Here is a 19,455-nt window from a genome sequence, read left to right as displayed (position 1 = left end):
TATCTATGATTGTGATTTTTTGCATGGTCAGCCCCCCCACTTTTGGCTCACGGTGGGCCTGATGGGGGCAGTGTCGTGTCCAAGTTTGTGGAAGTGTACTGCACCCACCTTTTTGGTATCTGCCCTTGTATCTTTATCATATGCACAATATGCTAATTGACCCATTGCAGGGGCCGCGGAAGCGGGAGCCCCCCCCCCCCCCCCCACTTTTTCAAAACCGTAGACAAAAACTAAAAAATGACCATATGATTGTGATTTTTTGCATGGTCAGCCCCCCCCACTTTTGGCTCAGCCCCCCCCCCCCCCCCACTTTGAAAACCGTTCCGCGGCCCGTGCTCTGTTTCAATTTTTTACGAAGCTACTATAAACCGTTGACCGCATATTCTGAAGCATTTCCCCGTTTATTTGTCCCACTCCCGTCACCATAGCTACCCGGTATCGTGAGCGAGGTTAACAATTTTGAGGAGGTAAAGCCGGATAAATAGATTAGAAACAAGGCAGTGTCATTGTCGTCATGGAGAGAGTCAACTGGTAGAACATCTAAAGAAGGATCTACAGTCACAAGATTTTGTGAGTATTCAGGATTTAAAACGTCACAATAACTGCAAACTCCCCGTCGATTATTTGTAAAGGCGTCAATGCGTTTTTGCACCCCTCGCTTACGCTGTATGCGCGAGATGTTCGGGTGCCCGGGGCGCGGGCGCGGGAAGTTCAGAGTTATGCTTGTTTCGAGTTGACGTGGGTGGGAAAGCGCATTACCGCCATTACGGCTACTAAAGTATATTGCATCTCCTCGCCAAAGACATTTATAGCACTACGAAATATAGCATAGGCCCTACATGAATAACTTATTACTTAACGTGCTCCGCTAGTGCTCGGCATATCTAGGTATGTGACAAAAAATAAAAATCACGGAATTACGTTGTAACCTAGTCCATTGGAAAGGGCTGAAAAAAACATTTAAAATGGTATTAACCATTACTCTCTAGCCTAGGCCAAATATTAAGAGTTATGATTTGTTGAATATTAAAAATCTGATTTAATTATTGCCATTGTCTTACCATTGCAACCATTCAAAATGTGTGACCGACCGTGACCCAAAAAATTGTTTTTTTACAAATTATTCATTTTACTCAATAAAACTGAGTAAAAACAGGTGATGAGAAAGGATATCAATATTTGTCTTAATTGGTCAATGTATTGAATATTTAATTAGTAATTATCAATTAGTAAATTGATATGTTAATTGTTCATAAACTCATTACCGAACATATATACAAACTTATAATTATATAGGACCCTAGGGCCTAATTTCCTTATTGTTTGGAATTTTTTGACAGGAATTTAACAACACATCTTCTAAATGAAACTTTCAGAATGATTGATAAAGCATTGAATACTTACAGAAGAAAGATCTCAGGATTGCAGTATTTTAGAAATGTATTGATTAGTAATTATCAATTAGCAAATTAATTAGTTATCTATTCAAATCTCACTGCTGCAAAAAAAATCAAAAAAATCCTGATTTGGTATATTTTAAGTTTGCCTAAATAAATGATAAATGACATCCCACTTATCTTACAACAAAATACTGAAAACAAGCTAAAATTGTGTAATGTGTATATTTATATTCATCAAAGGATGTAATAACTTATAATATAAATATAAACAAGTAGACTCTAGGTCTCAAAAGCAAATAATAATTAAATCAATGCGATGCACAAACTGCTAGCATAACCCCTCTGAGCCGTTGCACCCATACCAGGGCTCCCGGCACTGCACTCATCATGATGGTCGCGCACCAGGCAACTCTCACGGCAGTTTGCTATTTCTGACAATCAATTTTGAGGAAGTAAAAAATAAATGATGGGATGTTTAGATTCGATTTATATTCACCACACACCAAGAAAAATATATGAACAAGCTGTTAAAATAGGTTTAAATCTGTCAAAACTTACCTTCAGGGCCGGTTACGATGGTAAAGATAACATGAGACTTTCACATGAGCCAAATCCAATTTCCATGCGTCCGATCTTCAAAATTTGACATCGAGGCGAAGGGGATTTTTCTCAGCTATGACATCAGTAAAAATAAGCCAAATTGGCGAGAAACCGCCAAATCTACACCCATTTAAAGCCACCCCTTACAGAGCAACCCAAACTCGTTCTGAAACTGCTGCCGGTGCCACGGTATTGAGATCACATCGTGCGATAGTCACATACCTAGCATATCATGACGTCATCCAGCAGTAGAGGGAGACTCTCCAATAAGGGAGACAATCTCCCATATTGGAGTCTTGCTTTGCAAATGAACAAAAGAAACAACACCAACAAAAGCATGATTTTTTCCACCCAAAATTTTGTCCCACTGAGGTCAGAAGCCCATTTGTTTTGTGTGTGGATGACAACAAAAATCCTTATAAAAACAAAAGTAGACGGTGAATTTCTAAAGTAGACGGTGAAAAGGGGTAATTTTTCATGAGGAATCTGCTTAATACATTTTTATTTGCCGCCAAGGTAATCCTTTTGCAGCAAATGTAAACAAAGAAAATTGGTCTCCCAAACTGGAGACTGTCTCTGAAATAGGATACCCAAATTCTTTATAAAAGTCTCTGATATTGGAGATAATTTCTCTCCATGGAGACAGTCTCCCATATTGGCCTTGCGCCTCTACTGTCCAGGTGCGATCGCAAGCCAATTTTTTTTATATGTATGAAAATTAGGTTAGCAATTGCTAGACAGCTGGCAGCCGTCTGTTTCGAGGAATTTTTTAAACACCTTTTAATTTTTTTTATTTCTCCTTGTACACAGACGGCTCATGATCGTGCAGCCACCATTAAGGGGTTAACAATGCAAAATCCCCCCGACTGGGCTCATTGATTTTTGTCTTTATTTCTTAAAAATATATAAAAAGAACTGGACCAAAATAAAGATTATTATTCCATTTTGGCCTGAAATGCACCAAAACGGGGAAAAAATAAACTTAAAAGGAAAAAAACAGTGACTTACTGCGGCTAGCTGTCGCGCAACTCCCACTTCCCTGGTTTATCTGAACGTAAAGGAGAATGAAACCCTTGAAACCAGCTGAATCCATATCAAAGAGAAAAATCAAAGAAACATATTGTTGAAAGTTTGAGGAAGATTGAATGAATAATAATGGCAATGCAACCAAGATCTGTGATGTCACACACGTACAACTCCCTCATTACTTTAGTACTTATTTCACTTATAATTTATATTCTCACTTTTATAGTCTATCACAAGGTGAGGTGTTCTCTTTATGAGAGGACAAGTACAGAGGTTTCACAACATTATATCATTGATGAATCGTTTGTCATGTGATTAGAATGAGCAAAAAGAGATGTTTTGGGGTATATTTTCAGTGTCCAAAAGGGGAGAGTTGTTCATCTGTGACATAGATCTTGGTCGCATTGCCAATGGGAGGATTTCCATATCATTAGTGATTTCGACATTCAAATGCTCATAACTCTTCTATTGCTAGTCCTATTTTACTCAAACTTTTGTTGATCTTATTCTTTGATTTTTCTGCTTTCACAAAAGCTAACTTGCTCCAAGAGTTTCATTCTCCTTTAATACATAAACATATGGCCATTGTGTCTCTGAGTTAGAACTTCGGTCTCTGTAATTGGTGAGTGGAGCCAATGGAGTTCAGCGGAACAACCAACAGAGATCGAATCATTCACTAACGTGTGCTTAACCCTCCACGGAGCCAGGGATTGCATCTCATTCATATGCGTGTTCCGCGAAAAACCTGAAATTTCTACTTCTAAAAGATCTAGCCCTAAAATAAATCATGTACATGTAGACTAGTTGTAGACTCTAAATGGGATACAACTTCATTTCCGACATTTCTACAATATTGATTTCATTTTTAAACAAGAATTCATAAAAAAAACGAGAAAAAATATGAAAAGACGGGGAAAACTTGCTGCAATGTTAACGTCGCCATCTTGTTATCTTTGTTTTTTTGCCAAGATACTAGATGCATATCGGGATCCCAGTTTGGAAGATCGCTTTGCTAGCGTTCCCACTTGATCACACAAAAGTGGTTTTCAAAATCACTTCACATAAAGCGATCTTGTTGCTATGGAAACGCTTTCCGTGGGGTGACACGTTTCGCGCTAAATTCGAAACCACAGCGTAGGAATTCTACACCTGTCGTGTGGAGTAGCGCGCTCAAAATGTGCGGAGATCGCTTCCCGAAGAACAGTTGTCCTCACTTACGCTAAAACCAGTTTAACGAAGCAAAGCGATCTTGAAAACTACATCGCGAGGTGGTTTTCTGGACCGGTTTGGAAGATCGCTTTAGACCGTTCTTACTACACAGAAACTAGTTTCCAGCAAACTGGTTTTAGGAAGGTAGTAAGAACGGTGTCTCTGAATCTAGATAGCAAAATTATCTACTGGAGACAACCTCATGAATGGGAGAGAGTCTCCAATATTGGCTGTACACCTCTACTCGTATTGTCACCAGCCTTATTACTGTACATACATGTAAGTCATTGTTGAAGCAAACCCACATGGCCCAGGAGGCATTTGGGGAAAATCATTTGCTCATCATTGAAAATCATTTGTGGAGCGTTGTGGCCCGGTGGATTAGTCTACGGACTTTGAAACATGGTCGTGGGTTCAAATCCCAGCCATGGCGTAGTTTCCTTCAGCAAGAAATTAATCCACATTGTGCTGCACTCAACCCAGGTGAGGTGAATGGGTACCGGGCAGGAATTTATTCCTTGAAATGCCGAGCGCGTAAAAGCTGCTTGAGCTACAGCCAGGGTAATAATATCCAAGTCCTTTGGAAGCGCATCTAGAGACGTTATTCATAATGTGTTATGCACTATACAAGAACTGACTATTAATATCATTATTATTAATTCAAGGTTAGAGTCTTCAGCTCCCACTCTCAAACTAATGTTAGATTCTAGAGCCAGTGTATTAACTGTTACAAGTACTATTGAAATAGCCCGACCAGATGCCGTGCGCATTTGGAGCATGGTGGCTGACGAACGACAAACCAAATACACCTTTAGAGTGCAATATCTCCCAGAACTCCTAGCATTAATGAGGAAGAAAATAGTGCTGTAGCCGAACCGCCGAACCGAACGGTAGTTCGCCGAACATGGCACTTCCGAACCGAACAGAACCGAACCGAACACTAAGACTCGGTTCGGAAGTTCGGCAAAAAAAAAAAAAAACGGCTTTCAGCTAATAAATTTATAAGTTTACACCCTTTCTAATCATTATATTTGCGCATTCTCTATTTAATCTTCTTTGCAATTGTATGTTGGAAGTATGCGCTTATTTTGCGGTTACTAGATTTTGTTTTCATTTTCATGTTGACATTGTGGTTTTTACGGCCCTGATTAAGAAAGGAGATCCGATGAATGATGTTGCGCGAGCTTGCGCTATAATCATTTTACTGGCTTTCATCATCTCTCGCTCTGTGGCCGAATCGCCGAAGCATGGTAAAGAAAACCAAAACTGTATGTGTCACATGTGTTCATTGATTAAATCTAATTATCTAAAATATTGTTGTTTTTAGGTGGCGAACAAGATTCTTGTTTGAAAATCTTCAAAGTATTTTGAATGAACGAGCTCAATAAACTGAAAGTGAAAGATGAAGTACCATTAATATTACGAATTACGATACGATGTGATTAAGATCGTAACTCGTGTATTGTTGCGGCGGAGAATAAAGATCTGATTGAGGTGATTGACATTATTATTGAGGTGTCGGCTCGCTACTGTCTAGTTTTCATGATTTTAGAGAGAAGTAAAGAGTTTTGAAAACGAGAGATCCAGTGAAAGTGGGAAATAAAGTGAGTGACTGTTAGAGATGGAAAGGAGAGACGCAAAACAAATAATATAGAAATGAGATGAGGTGAAGTTATCTTTTTTATTATTAACAATCAGATGAAAATAAAAATCAAACACTCATGAATGATTACGGTAAAGCATATAGCAAGATCCCCTTCCCCTCGTTGACAAGTTGAATGAAGATAAAGCCATGCGGAAACATTCATCTCTTGGGGGAAAATGACCCCCAATCTTTACTCTTTTTTTCCTTTCTTATCAACTCCTCAAATTAACCATAAACAATGCGATGATCACTCTACTCCCCCTGTCCCATTGCAGTCGTAAAACTTTGCATCCCACTTGGTCTGTATGTTCATGGTCGAATGAAATCTGACCAATGAAATCATAGAAATCTCGGGAATTGCTCTTCAATCAGTGAGCTGAGTTTCGCGAGCAGACAAAGCACGTGGCTGCATGTACCGATACGACAATCAGCGACATGCGATTGGTGGTTTAGTTCACCCATCGAGCCAATTAGCGAAAGGCGCATTACATAAGCACGCTTTCTTCGACACGCCCCTGGCCCTACTATGCCTACAGTTCAGTGCACTGGCGCTGGCATGGCCGCCTCGTATGTGATGCCAATCACGTTTGGCCGGACTGTACTAGTATATATAAATATTCATGAGCTCAGAGTCCCGCTACAAGGCCGGGGACTGCATGCGCTGGAGTGCGAGCGTAGTTAATTTGGCAAGTATCCAAAGTGTGGTCCAGGTATGGACGACTAGGAAGAGTCGCCATTTTAGAACTGTGAGTTACCCAATAAATATGTCATCAGATAATCAAATTCGAGATAACAGTTGATTCGTTGAGCGCTATAACTTTCATAGTCTCATGTCAACAAGATAGAGATAAAATGGTTTGATGTGACAGAGGTACACGCGAGCACATGCAGTCAATCAAGTACAAATTGTCTACCGGTACGCTACGTATACCTGAATGAACTATAGCTTTATCAGTCTATCATTACCGAACCCCGAACCGAACCAATGTTCGGCAAATTTCTGCCGAACCTTGCCGAACCGAACCGAACCCGAACATGGCGCCTGACTTGCAGCACTAGAAGAAAATATCCTAATCTTATCTCAGCAACTTTACTGATTTTTCTATGCTCTTCCAAATTTTGGATTTTGAAAATAAATTGCAATAGTGCAAAGACATAACAATTTAATTATAGTATGGTTCGTCTTTCCTTCGCTCCGAAAGCTAAAGGTGCGAGATAATGACCTGTACTTGAGTGGTGTCTGCGTTGGCCCAATGGATTTCTGAGTGTTTGAATGCAGCGGAAAAAAAATTACTGTTTTGGGTCAGCGATTGCATATTTCCCACCAGCGAATTCTTGGTGATCAGAGTTTGTCATAATTTTTTGGTTTCATTGTTGTCTTTGAGAAAAGTTGCTTGATTGATTGAAAATTGATACCTGACCAGGATCCCTGTTGCATAAGAGATACTATCATGGTAACTTCCATTGAGTCCAATAGTAAAACAGTATGATCAAATTAACCCATCAAAGCCATTTGAAAAGGGGGAAAAAAAAGAGTATACCTACTGAGTACAGTTTTGCTAAAAAGTTAGTGAACGCCTTCACAAAATGCACTCCTTCATGATGAGTCTTGAATGTAGACAACTACACTACAATGTTCGATGAGCCCAGAGAAACAAACTTTATTGAATGTACATGTAGCATTGTATTACCTGACTTTACAGTTAAATATCTTAAACATGGCAGAATTTTATGTGTTCATTTTCTGGTTGGGTTCACTAACTTTCGAGCACCACTTTACATGTAGCTTGATATAATGAAAAATGTATACTTATTTCTGAAAAATGCAGAATTAAAACATTTTAAATCTATCTTGTTTGGGGAATTTATCAAAATCTTGTGATCTACCAGACGAGACTCGTTCATATCCTTTTTTTCCACTGACTTCTAGATTATAAAACAGTAAAATGGATGAACTATTGGACATGCAGGAGAAGCGTACATTCTGTGATTACGAGGACTGCATTTGGGTGGAGAACCTCGGAGTGTCCTTTCAAGCCATGCGAGGTGCCTTAGAACTGACCGATATGAAACTCTGTGCAGGAGACACCGAGTTCCCCTGCCATCGGATCTTGCTCGCTGCAAGCAGTCCATTTTTCCGAGCCCTACTCACCGGACCAATGAGAGAAGAATCCCGGACCACCTTTGATATGAAAGATACCTGTTCTTCTACACTGAATCTTCTTCTAGATTTCATGTACACTGGTAAGTTACGGATCACGGAGGAGAATGTCCAGGATGTACTTGTTTCTGCAAATTATTTATTATTAGGACGTCTGGTGGACGCATGCTCTGACTTCCTACGAAGGCAGTTGGATTTTCAAAACTGTTTTGAGATGTACTCCTTTGCGGATGCCCACGGGTGTGGAGAGCTTCTCCGAGCCACGCAGAGGTACATTCTTAAAAATTTTCCAGAGGCCTCATCCTCGACATCCTTCCTTGAGGCCGGCTTTGAGCAGCTGCGTTCACTGCTGGGTCAAGATAATCTGAACATTTCAAGCGAGATGGATCTCTTTAGGAGTATCAGGGACTGGGTGTCGCATGATGTTAAATCTAGGAGATGCCATCTTGTGGAATTGTTAAGGCTCGTTAGGCTTCCGTACCTACCAACAGACAACCTTGATTTGATATTGAGTGATGAACTTATTGGAGAAAGTCCAGGCTGCAAGACTGTTTTACAGAATGCCTTTCTATGTAAGGAAGATTGTATCCCCTATCCTGTTGAATGGAGAAGTCCAAGGAGCTCAACCAATCAGACGGAAGCATTGGTCATTCTTGGGGGAGTACATTCTAGTCAGCTTGGTAACAGTAGTAGGTATGTTCAAATATGCTTTATTTGTGAAAACAGAAAATTCTCATGAATTTTTCAGAAGAAATTATTTACCCTTCCAAAAGGTTTACATCGACTTGGACTTCAATCAATGGGTCTTCTTAGATAGTCAAATACCACATGATTTAAACGGTCTTCTTTCAATTCGGTCCCATTGCTGTTTGGCTCACTTTTTAAGTGGTTTATTAAATACCTACATACATGTATACTAACATGTTAGTCTAATTCCCAATCTGTTTGCATATTATAATTTACTTACATGTAGCCATATGAAAATATAGCTCATAAACATTTCATCTAAACTATTGCTGTTTTTTTTTAGAGCAAATGGTTATTAGACGAAATGGATACTATAGCCTAAATGGAAATTAGAAGAGATGATAAATACACAGGTGTGGCAATTAGACTAAAAGTAATTTGGGATGAGACCAAATGGACGATAGACATAGTGGTTGTAGACCAATCAGAAATTAACCTTTAACACTGCTTTTCCAAAGCGCTTGATAAAAGGCCTCACAGTTCCCATAATTCCCATAAATTTGCCAAAGAGTTGGACCACAGCTGAAGTCGAACTGGACCACCACCTTTAGAAATGTAATTTATTATTACATGTTGTACAACGCCTACTTAGCTTGTTGTATGCGAGCAAATGGGGGGCTGAATGTCCTAGCACACACGACGTACCATCCAAAATGTACCGTTGCACGGCTTTAGGAGATGACCTCACAATGCGATTTAATTCATTGCGCTCAGTAAAAATGAAGGTGCTATATGCGTATAGCCTGCTGGCCAAATGCGCAATGCTGCCCAAGATCATGTGCGCTTGTGGGATTTTGCCTTTCGCTTTCATTATTTTTGCTCTTTTTTCATCTAGATTACTGCAGGGCAAAACTCTTGTTTTTTCATATTTTCGCTAGATTCCGAGGCATTGTACAACACAAATAGCGAAATCAATATTCTTATACGTGCAATGGTAATGCCGAGTTGAATAGAGCATCTCTTTCACCGAATGCGATATCTCGCACCATCGCACTCATGCCTATTCGCTCTTTATTTGTATATTTTATTGTGCCTTGCAGAAGCCTTCAGCATTACTGGTGTGACCCCGGGACGCGGCCTCTATCATGGGGGAAGCAGTCTATAATGCCGTACCTGCTGGGGACTACAGTCATGTACGACGTGGCAAAGTTCAGGAATTCTATCTACCTGACTGGAGGATTCGATGGGGAGCAGGGTTGTCTCGGCCACGTCTGGCGCTACCAGATCGATGACGATCAGTCGGAAACATGGATTAGGGCGCCATCACTTGTCACAGCCAGGTAAGACTGTTAACATTCACTTGGTTTCACAGTTGCTCTGCCTCTAATTCCGAGTTGGTCTCGTTTACAATATTATTTTCAAATCAGTCGTATGAAAATTTTCTCTAACATTTCATTTGACCCAAGTGGAAATTGGACAGAATGGCCTAACTGGAAATGAGACAAAAGACAAAAGACAATTAGGCAAGTGATTAGTAAAATAATTGGTTGTAGATGAACAGTATTAGGGCACATGGGATGAGATAAAAGGGGAAAGTAGACAAAGCGGTAGTAGACAAAGAATTTTGGTAATATAGTAAGATTTCCTGGGTTTTCATATTGTTTCTAATGTCATGTGTCAGTCCATTCAAGTACATGTAGCACTTTGACATTTACTTCCTTTAACCGGGCGGAGAGATTATGTTACCCCTACCCCTTTGATTTTTCTTCCCAATATTTCTGTGATTGAAGAAGCCATTGATACGTTTCATAACTCCCCTTTCCAGTCTTGTGCAAACTTTGAGGTTCAATTTGTATTAGATGCCAGGGCAAATAGTTTCAAAATTGGGTAAAACTTTATACTTGAAAGTAAGACCAAAATGTACCCTCAAAACGATATCTTAAGGGAGGGGTGGGGGAGTTAAATTTTTAGAGAGGCCTTGAGTGCAGTGCTTGTTTAATAGGCAAAGGTGATTTTGATGGGATCATGGTAATTATTCAAGACTTCTGGGGAATTATTTAACTAAATCAAATTTGATTAGCATTTTTGGTCATTGGAGCAAAGTAGTACAGTTCTATGTAAAAAATCTGCTACACAAAAGACTCTTGTGTTAGAAGTCTTTCGAAAATGTGGAGCAAATTATGATTAGGTCCCAGGAGAATTATTCCCCGACTTCTCTTTTTACTTTGGCAGGTATCAGCATGGTTCCGGCGTAGTCGATGGTCATCTCTTTGTCGCCGGGGGTTACAACGGTCAGGAGAACCTGAACAGCGTGGAATGTTACAGTCCAAACAAGGAGAGATGGCAAACTTGTCCACCAATGCCGGAGGCTGTCACATTTCCGGCTGTCGTTGGCTATCATAAAAGACTGTTTGTTATTGGGGGAATGATGAGTGATTCCCAGGCTTTTCCATGGATGCAATGCTTCGACATGGCTACACAGTCCTGGAGTATTATCAAGACGCTGGAGCTGAAAAGAAAAGGTGTGCTTTACATTGTCACCATAACAGCCCTTTCTGTGATCAGTCAACCTTTTTGAGTCATGTGTTACTTTATGAACAGCTGTATGAAGCCCTCTCTGTCTCCAACTTAACCCCAAATGACTTGATTTTATGCTGCTCATGATTGTATATAAAGTGATATCAACAAATACAAAAAAATGAAACACAAAAGCTTAAAAAAAGAATACAAAATATGAAAACAATGAAATACAGTATAGGAAATTGATCTGATATTGCAATTTTTTTATTCAGGTACATCACAAATGGTTTGTAAACCAAAAATTAACACATTTTGATCTTTATTTTAGGAATTAAAGCAAAAGACACGATCTCACATATATTAATTACACATAAATTATCATAATTAACTAAAATTGACTTTCATGGGAAAATTAACAACAAAATTTCATAGATAAAGTCGTGGGCAATGCGTGTGCCCATTTACGGCACAATTGCATGGTCGGTGGCCGAAATCTGAAGGGGGAGGGGGCCTAGAAAGCCCCTCCCCCATATTATCTCCCAAAATAGCACAGCCTAGTTAGGGTTAAGCCTACATGTATATTACTCTACTTTGAGAAAAAGAAGTTATAAATTGTAATTTCCTAGCCAGGAAGAAGAGTTATATTTCTGAAATATCAACACATTATAAAAAGCTCAATTATGGTTAATATATCAATAAATCCTTTTGTCAAAGTTGGACAGTATTCCATTGTACAATGTATTTTTAATCATTCATTTCTCTGTTCAGGTAGCAAAAGTGTCCTGCTTAACGATGCCCTGTACATCATCGGAGGACCAACCCGTGACGTCCATGTTTACGATCCAGAGAGCGATGTCGCTTTTGATGTTGCCCCTACGCTGGACATCCATGTGTGTGCTGGAGTAACGGTCAATAATGGTGAGAAGAGCCAATCTGAGGATGATTACATAAAGGGGTCATTGCAACGACCATCTCTGGTGTCACCGATTCATTATGATGCACCTTTATCATCACCATTTATTTAAAGTATTAGTTCGCTTTTAAATCCATTTTCATAAAATACATGTATATTGATGTTTAAAAAAATGGTTCCTTTTAATGGATGAAAGATCTAGGTTTGCAAATACTTTGTTAGAAAAGGCATAATACGGTGCATTATGATGATTAGGCGACACAAAAGACTTTCCTTGCAAATACACTTTCATGAAATCGGCTAAAGATTCTTATTTCAGGGAGCTTTTAATCAATAACAGACACCTAGATTCAATGTCAGAAATTTGTTATTAGCCTGTTAATTGCTAATCTTTTACCTTTTGTCAGTTGTTGTAATATTGTTCTTTAATGAAAAGTTCAAAGAAATGAGGCCAGAATAGTGGTAAGGAAATCAAACCCATGAGACTCCATATTATGCACCCTAGCTAGCTCCCCTTCCAGTACATGTATGTTTTTCATATCTACATCACATTCAACCCTCATGTGTAAGGTAACATCATTAATTTTCTTTTGAAAATTTCAACATTTTGATGACTATATTTTGATAGAGCATGATGACAAACCTGCACATACCAAATATGCTCCTTTGAAATCATTGTCAGTTGGCCTGGTTAATAACTGTTTGGAACCAGGTCATTTTACACTGATTTCAATATGGTTAAAGTATGTATGGCCTTATTGGCCAAGTCTTAGGCCACCATGGACCGATTCCCACCAAATTTGGGTTGTGAATGCTTTTCATCATGCTGATTGCTGTGCAGAGATATGGTATGAATATTGAAATGCAAGACCACCAGTGTGTGATGTCATTGCTTCAATACTTCACAACTCTTCACGATCTCACACAGTCTGGGTTCCCTGCTGAAAATCTCACGCTTTGTTGTTGTTTGAACTTTACAACTAAGGCCCCCATGGACCGATTCCCACCAAGTCGGCTCGTGAATGCTTTTCACCATGCTCTTTAGAGATATGGTATTACAAAAGTTGAAATGCCAAAACATAAGTTAGTTATGTCCAAGTTCCCTCCTTAAAATATCATGCTTTGTTCTTTTAACTTGACATCTCTGTTACAGGCAACATCTGATATCCAGGTTCCCTCCTTAAAATCTCATGCTTTGTTCTTTTAACTTGACATCTCTGTTACAGGCAACATCTGATATCCAGGTTCCCTCCTTAAAATCTCATGCTTTGTTCTTTTAACTTGACATCTCTGTTACAGGCAACATCTGATATCCAGGTTCCCTCCTTAAAATCTCATGCTTTGTTCTTTTAATTTGAAATCTCTGTCACAGGCAAGATCTACGTTGCTGGTGGGGACAACCTGAAGGATCGCCGGAACTGGGATAGCATCGAGTGCTACGATCCTGCATCGAATACCTGGTCCATTGTCGGTAAGATGGCCGTTCCGCTCTACTGGCACGGCATGGTGTCTATCGTGAGACCGGATATCCCTCGTCTTGAACCCTGGGACGCTGCCAATCTCCATCAAGTTGGTCCGTCAATGATGTTTAGAGGTTTCGAAGAAGGGCCTACTAATTATGATCCAAGGTGATATCGGGATCATGCCCTGTTGGTGGGGCATTGAAGAGATAGAGGTAACTAGACCTGGTACTGAAGACTGAATCAGACTGAACTTTGTGGAAAATAGTAATGGCTTCCAGAACTTGCCTGCTGGTACCATGACAGATACTTTGTATTCGTATCCTTCTACTTTTCTCGCTTCTCCACTTCCACCCAATCACCCTGATGGAAATCAAATTCAGTGCTGATTGCCTTTCTTTCTGGTGTAATACTGTTAGAACATGAAGGTGCTTCTCTATCCTGGCCTGATGACTAAACAGAGCTTGATGTTGCTTTTATCATCCTGCACCAAGGACTTGGTCACATTTCTTTTGCATCTTCACCATCCTGAAGTTCCAGTTTCTTGACAATACCATCCAATAGGAGCCATTGATCGTTGGTCAGCTTGAGTGTCCTGGCAGTCGTGGCATTTGCATATCTCATGTTGCGCTCAGGACCTGTGACACGGCCACCTCTGCTCCTTTACCACACCAACCATGCAAGCAACATGTGATGGAGTGGTGAACTGAGGTACATGTAATAACTTAAAGTATCAATATACTGGAAAGAAGGTCAACATGAGTTACAAGAACGGTGAAATACAAACAAAGGTATACATTATGTCAAATTATGTGAATTATATAGACCGTTTGTTGAAATGAAGACCTAGTTTTGCCCTTTTCTCAGCTATCTTATATCCATTTTTCTGTTTCATTTTAACAAGAGAGATGAAAGATTGGAAATCAAGGTCAACATTTTGAAATTTGCATCGAATAATATGAAACTTCAAACATACACAGATTTACAGAGAAGGTTTTTGTCAAATATCCATTAATACATGTAATAAGCATAACTAGTTCTCAGGGGAATTTTTTTTTTCGGGGGCTCCATTTTCAAATTTTTGTAAAATTTCGGGGGCTACTTTTAGCATTTCGGGGGCTATTTTTATCAATTTTGGGGGCTCCTCTTAAAGTCCACTTATTTACTTACCATATGCAAATGCATGCCCCTCACTCTTGCTGTGTTGGACGGCGGAAAACTTCTTTGTGTTCTTTGTCCCGCAAATGAAGGGGTTATTGGACACGGATCCTCTATTGTTCTTACTAGTTTTGGGGTGGTGAGATCGACACGCCCGGCAGTGGATCTGGAGAGCCACGTCGCTGCCACGGGAGCATTCCAGCCAGTCAAATTCCCATGCTTGCATGGCAGCTTCGCATGACACAGGCTTTTTCTTTCTTTTTCTGTTAGTGTCAGTGCTAGTAGTGGCCGTGGTGTCATTTGTCTTTTTCTCGTCTGGCTTGTTCAAACCGGTTAAAGTGTTGGGAGCGTTGGCACCCCTGGCTCGAATAAGAAACCGTTCCATTGCTACTGTAGGCTGTAGCATAGACGTACTCACATGCATGTGCTATATCGCGCTATCGCTAGCTAGCGCTGCATATTATGCCATGCCGTTAACGTTATCGTTGTTGTGCGATGCGAACCACGACAATTCGCCCATAAGACATATCACCTTGGGACAGGTCGCCCGCACGTATCTTCGGCAAGTTATCTTACCGGTTAGACGAGTTCAACTTGTCTCGCTAAAGAAACAATAATCGCAGATCATCCTTACATGTCCTGAAGAAAATTTTCAGTATCACGTGAGGTCGTTAGGCAAGACACTATACCTACCCCCTGAGAACCTTGACCTTGACTCCTGGCGATGCTCAAATTCGATAAACCATTGTGGGGCTGCAGTGGGCGAGCTTCCACCCGCCATGCTTGAACTAGTGGAAGCTAGATGGGAGCTTCGAGAGTCAGTGCTTTCAAAAGCGACTTTTTTCTTCACTGGGGAGTTTTCTTGAAAAGGGGGGTCACAATGTTTCGCAGAGCCATTCATCGCTTACTAAAGGTATAGGAAATTAACTCAAATGCTGAATTTAAACTGGTGAAAATTAACAAATTATGCGAGTTTACCCACGACACGTCCGTTCGCGAGAGATCCATAAAGCCGAGTTCCGACTGCCCAAACCTTTGTTTGCTTTCCCGATTTTCTTTATAGTCCTTAGGTATTCCAACATAAGTTTGATGTTTGCAATGCAACTGATGAACTGATGATGGGTAGGATCGGAAGTGTGTTGTACTTCTATATGCTATACATACCCCAGCCGGCAAGCATACCCACTCCGTCTCCGTCGACTGGCTTTGATTGTGCAACTGCAGGACTTGATAATTATTGTATTTCGTCAACGAAACAACAATAATTATTATTTATATTTACCTTATCACGGTCTGTCCTCTTCTTTTGTCACTAACATTAGATTTTCTTCGTTTGGGGAGTTTCCTATGAACGAAGATTGTAGGGATCGCATCAGGTTTCAGCATTTTTTTTCGGGGAGTGTACCCTATGATATTCCCACGGACATTTTCTTTTGTCACTAACGTTAGATTTTCTTTGTTTGGGGAGTTTCCTATGAACGAAGATTGTAGGGATCACATCAGGTTTCAGCAAAATTTTTCGGGGATCATTCCCTATGATCTTCGCACGGACATCTTCTTGGAAACAATCCTGTTCAAAGTGGTCCTCACAAACGAATCTACTCGTGTGATGTTTGTATGTTTTGATGTCAGATTTGTCGGTGCCAATATTGTGGAGCCACTGGGCACATCTCTCCCGATCTCGGATCGGATTTGGGATAGAAAATGCACTTTTATTGTTATTTTCTTCCGGCCGAACCAAGCAGCGGTATGCCTGACACAATTAGGCATATTGTAGCTGTGTGACGCGCTGGATTGTTGCGAAACCAAAGTGGAGATGGTACGTCACCGAAGTCGCTACATATGCGCGAAATTGAATTCATTTTGCCCCAAATAACCGTTACAAGAAATGCTCTTAAAAATCTCCAAAGTCAAGTACGAAGATGATACTTTTGAAATGACCCCTGCCATTATTTGCTACAGGCTAAATGTTTTTTAGAGCTGGCCTGTACCATCCCTTTAATACTCATTCACAATGTGACGAAGGATTGATGCCAGACAACCAGTAAGTTTTGTTTGCTTCTCCCCCACATGTTTTTGCAGAGTATCAAAGTGTTACTGATATGTTGTCCATGGCAACAATTCATGCCGACTCTGATATTCCACAATTCATGCCCACTCTTGTGTTGGCCTGCAGCACTGATCTTTTTAACCAAGTTCTTGCTGCCGTAACACACATCCCACTGGTGTTTAATGTCCTCATATTCAGAAGTACGCTTCATCATTGATTCGATCTGGGGGTGTGCATCTGTAACTATTGTTTGAACCTCCACCTTCGTATTCAGGAAGTCCTATCCCCTCTCAAAAAGCAATTCGTTCCATATTCATAGACTTTCCACTGTCTTCCTGCGCCAGCGCCAGGGCATAATGGACTGCTGGTGAGGGGAAGAAGAGAAGAGGAAAGGGGGGAAAGAGAGGGGGAAGAAGGGGAAAGGAAAAAAATTTAAAAAAAAGATGAAATTTAACCCCTATTTTACTCACAGAAAATATTTGTTTTATTCACCTGTTTCGTGCAAAATGACATCTCCATCAGACATTATCTAGCTACAGTTATGGCTAAAATTTGCAAACTTTGCTGGAGTTCTACGATCTCCCCGAAACATGCTGCCTCACTCACTCTTCTGGTGGAAAATCGTAGCACATCCCATGAAAATACCATCGTCAAAAGCATACTCACATTCACTACACTGTAAAAAATATTGCGTAAAATTTTAACCAGCACGAGGGTAACTATGTATCCAACCAATTTTGGGCAGTATTTTACCCAATGCGGGAAGCATATTGTCCAGTAAGTTTTAAAAATAAGCAGCAATTACTTTAGAATGGGCAACATTTTCATCACACTGGATAAATAAAAATGCCCAAAAGAAATGCCCAATGTTGGTTGGACACATAATTACCCTCATGGAGCATTTTTACCCAATATTTATTTAGAGTGTACAAATATACAGACACAATCACACACAGGAAGCTCAACCGCACTTTCAGAAATTTCACTTATCTTGAAACCATAACTAGTTTGGAAAACGTTAAGGTGCCACCAGTGTCATAGTTACGCTTAATTATTCCGCAAAGATCTACATGTAGTGGGGCCATGTATTTACAAATTGTTTCTGAAGGCACTGCTAATCAACATGCTACAAAGTTCACCTAGAATAGTATACTAGATGTGGATAGTAAATGAATAAATTAAAAATAGAGCAAAGCAGAATACATGGCATTAAATTGTAAATGGGAACACATGTTCCAACTTTTTTTCATTTTTACCTCAATAAATATGTTATATATAGAAAAACAAGGCAAGGTATTAAAAAACAATACTGAACACACACACACAAAAAGCAAGCATGGAATGATTGCAACAATACAAGTTTTGACATAATTTTGTCAACTGAAATGTAGTAGTGAAAGTACTGATACACATGATACATTTATGTGTCTGAAAGTTCTTGACAATAAACAATTTATTTATTATAACACTGTGTGCTCCACAAGGAACTTTGGAAATAATCACAGGCACCAGTGTAAAAATCTTGGGAGGGGGGAAGTTTGAGGTAGATGGGCAAAATCTGGTGAGGATGTATCGTTAGTTCACAATTGTAATGTGCTTAGGTCTGAAATGTATGTCATATAATCTTATATGACGACATACTGACGAGATAAAAAAGTGAAAGCAATTTTTTTCATCACAATTTTGTTATGAGTTAAGATACCTATATAATACAGTAATTTTAAAGTAAAATAATAACTCAGAAACACACTCTACATAACTACAAACTGATGCCAAATGGCAGCTTATATACAAATAGCGATAGACCATACATACTAATAGTACCTGTATTGAAGGGATAGTCACTCTGCTGGTAGTGCATGGAGATTCAATGAAAGAGTCCGACAGTCGATGTTACTTTTTTTTCACCAACTCTTTCCATTCCTCCAAAGTCTGTCCTCCGCTTGGACAGAACCATTTTCCCTGGAACTGTGTGTGACCTGTTTCCTTCGTTTTGCCTCGATTGCGCTTTAAACATAAGTATGTGCCCTTTCAGACCTGCCAACCAGTACGTTAGTACGTTTTTGCAACCAAAATACGGCAGTACTTTTTTACAAAATCGTAATTTATTGAGAAAAATCATCTCTATATGTCTCTATTTCATAAAACTTACACAAATATGGTTATTAGATCAATGTAATTTCAGGTAACTTGCTTTTTTTTCAATCATTTTGTTAAAACCAGGGTGAGATATGCACATGTTTACATTTTTTTTTTTCATCTGCAAGAGCAGTGCGCGTTTTAGCTTCCATGCAGCTTGAGCGCCGCGATGAGCGAGTGCGCCACGCATTTTATTATGAAATACACTGTTTTGGGGAAAAATACACTTTTTTATCACAGAATACACTTTTTCATTCCCAGAGGTTGGCAGGTCTGCACTTTCCCTTCTTGTATCTTTTAAGAGGTGGCTCTTCTCTTGCAGCCCTTTCCATATCTTCCTATCGGGTCTTCTCTCTCTATCACCTAGCATGGCAAGATTCATTTACATTTTCCTCTTCTTGGCTTGAGGGCTGTACGCCAGAGAGAATGCTATACCACGGGTACGGCTGAGGGGACATCGTTGGCCTGGCTGCATGGAAAGAGGGAA

General features: G+C 39.9%; 1 protein-coding gene across 1 annotated transcript; it reads left to right on the top strand.

Annotated features, from left to right (window-relative positions):
* The first annotated feature begins 407 nt into the window (after window positions 1-407).
* LOC129279853 (kelch-like protein 24) lies at window positions 408-18,154 on the top strand. The gene is made up of 6 exons (XM_064111902.1): window positions 408-570; window positions 7,811-8,734; window positions 9,829-10,068; window positions 10,961-11,250; window positions 12,017-12,166; window positions 13,534-18,154. The coding sequence occupies exons 2-6, from the start codon at window positions 7,827-7,829 to the stop codon at window positions 13,791-13,793; spliced, it is 1,848 nt and encodes a 615-aa protein (XP_063967972.1). The 5' UTR covers window positions 408-570; window positions 7,811-7,826; the 3' UTR covers window positions 13,794-18,154.
* The last annotated feature ends 1,301 nt before the right edge of the window (window positions 18,155-19,455 follow it).

Source organism: Lytechinus pictus, chromosome 17 (assembly GCF_037042905.1).
Source record: "Lytechinus pictus isolate F3 Inbred chromosome 17, Lp3.0, whole genome shotgun sequence".
NCBI lineage: Eukaryota > Metazoa > Echinodermata > Echinoidea > Temnopleuroida > Toxopneustidae > Lytechinus > Lytechinus pictus.
Note: the sequence above shows the minus strand (reverse complement) of the source record. Positions and strands in the feature narration are given on the sequence as shown.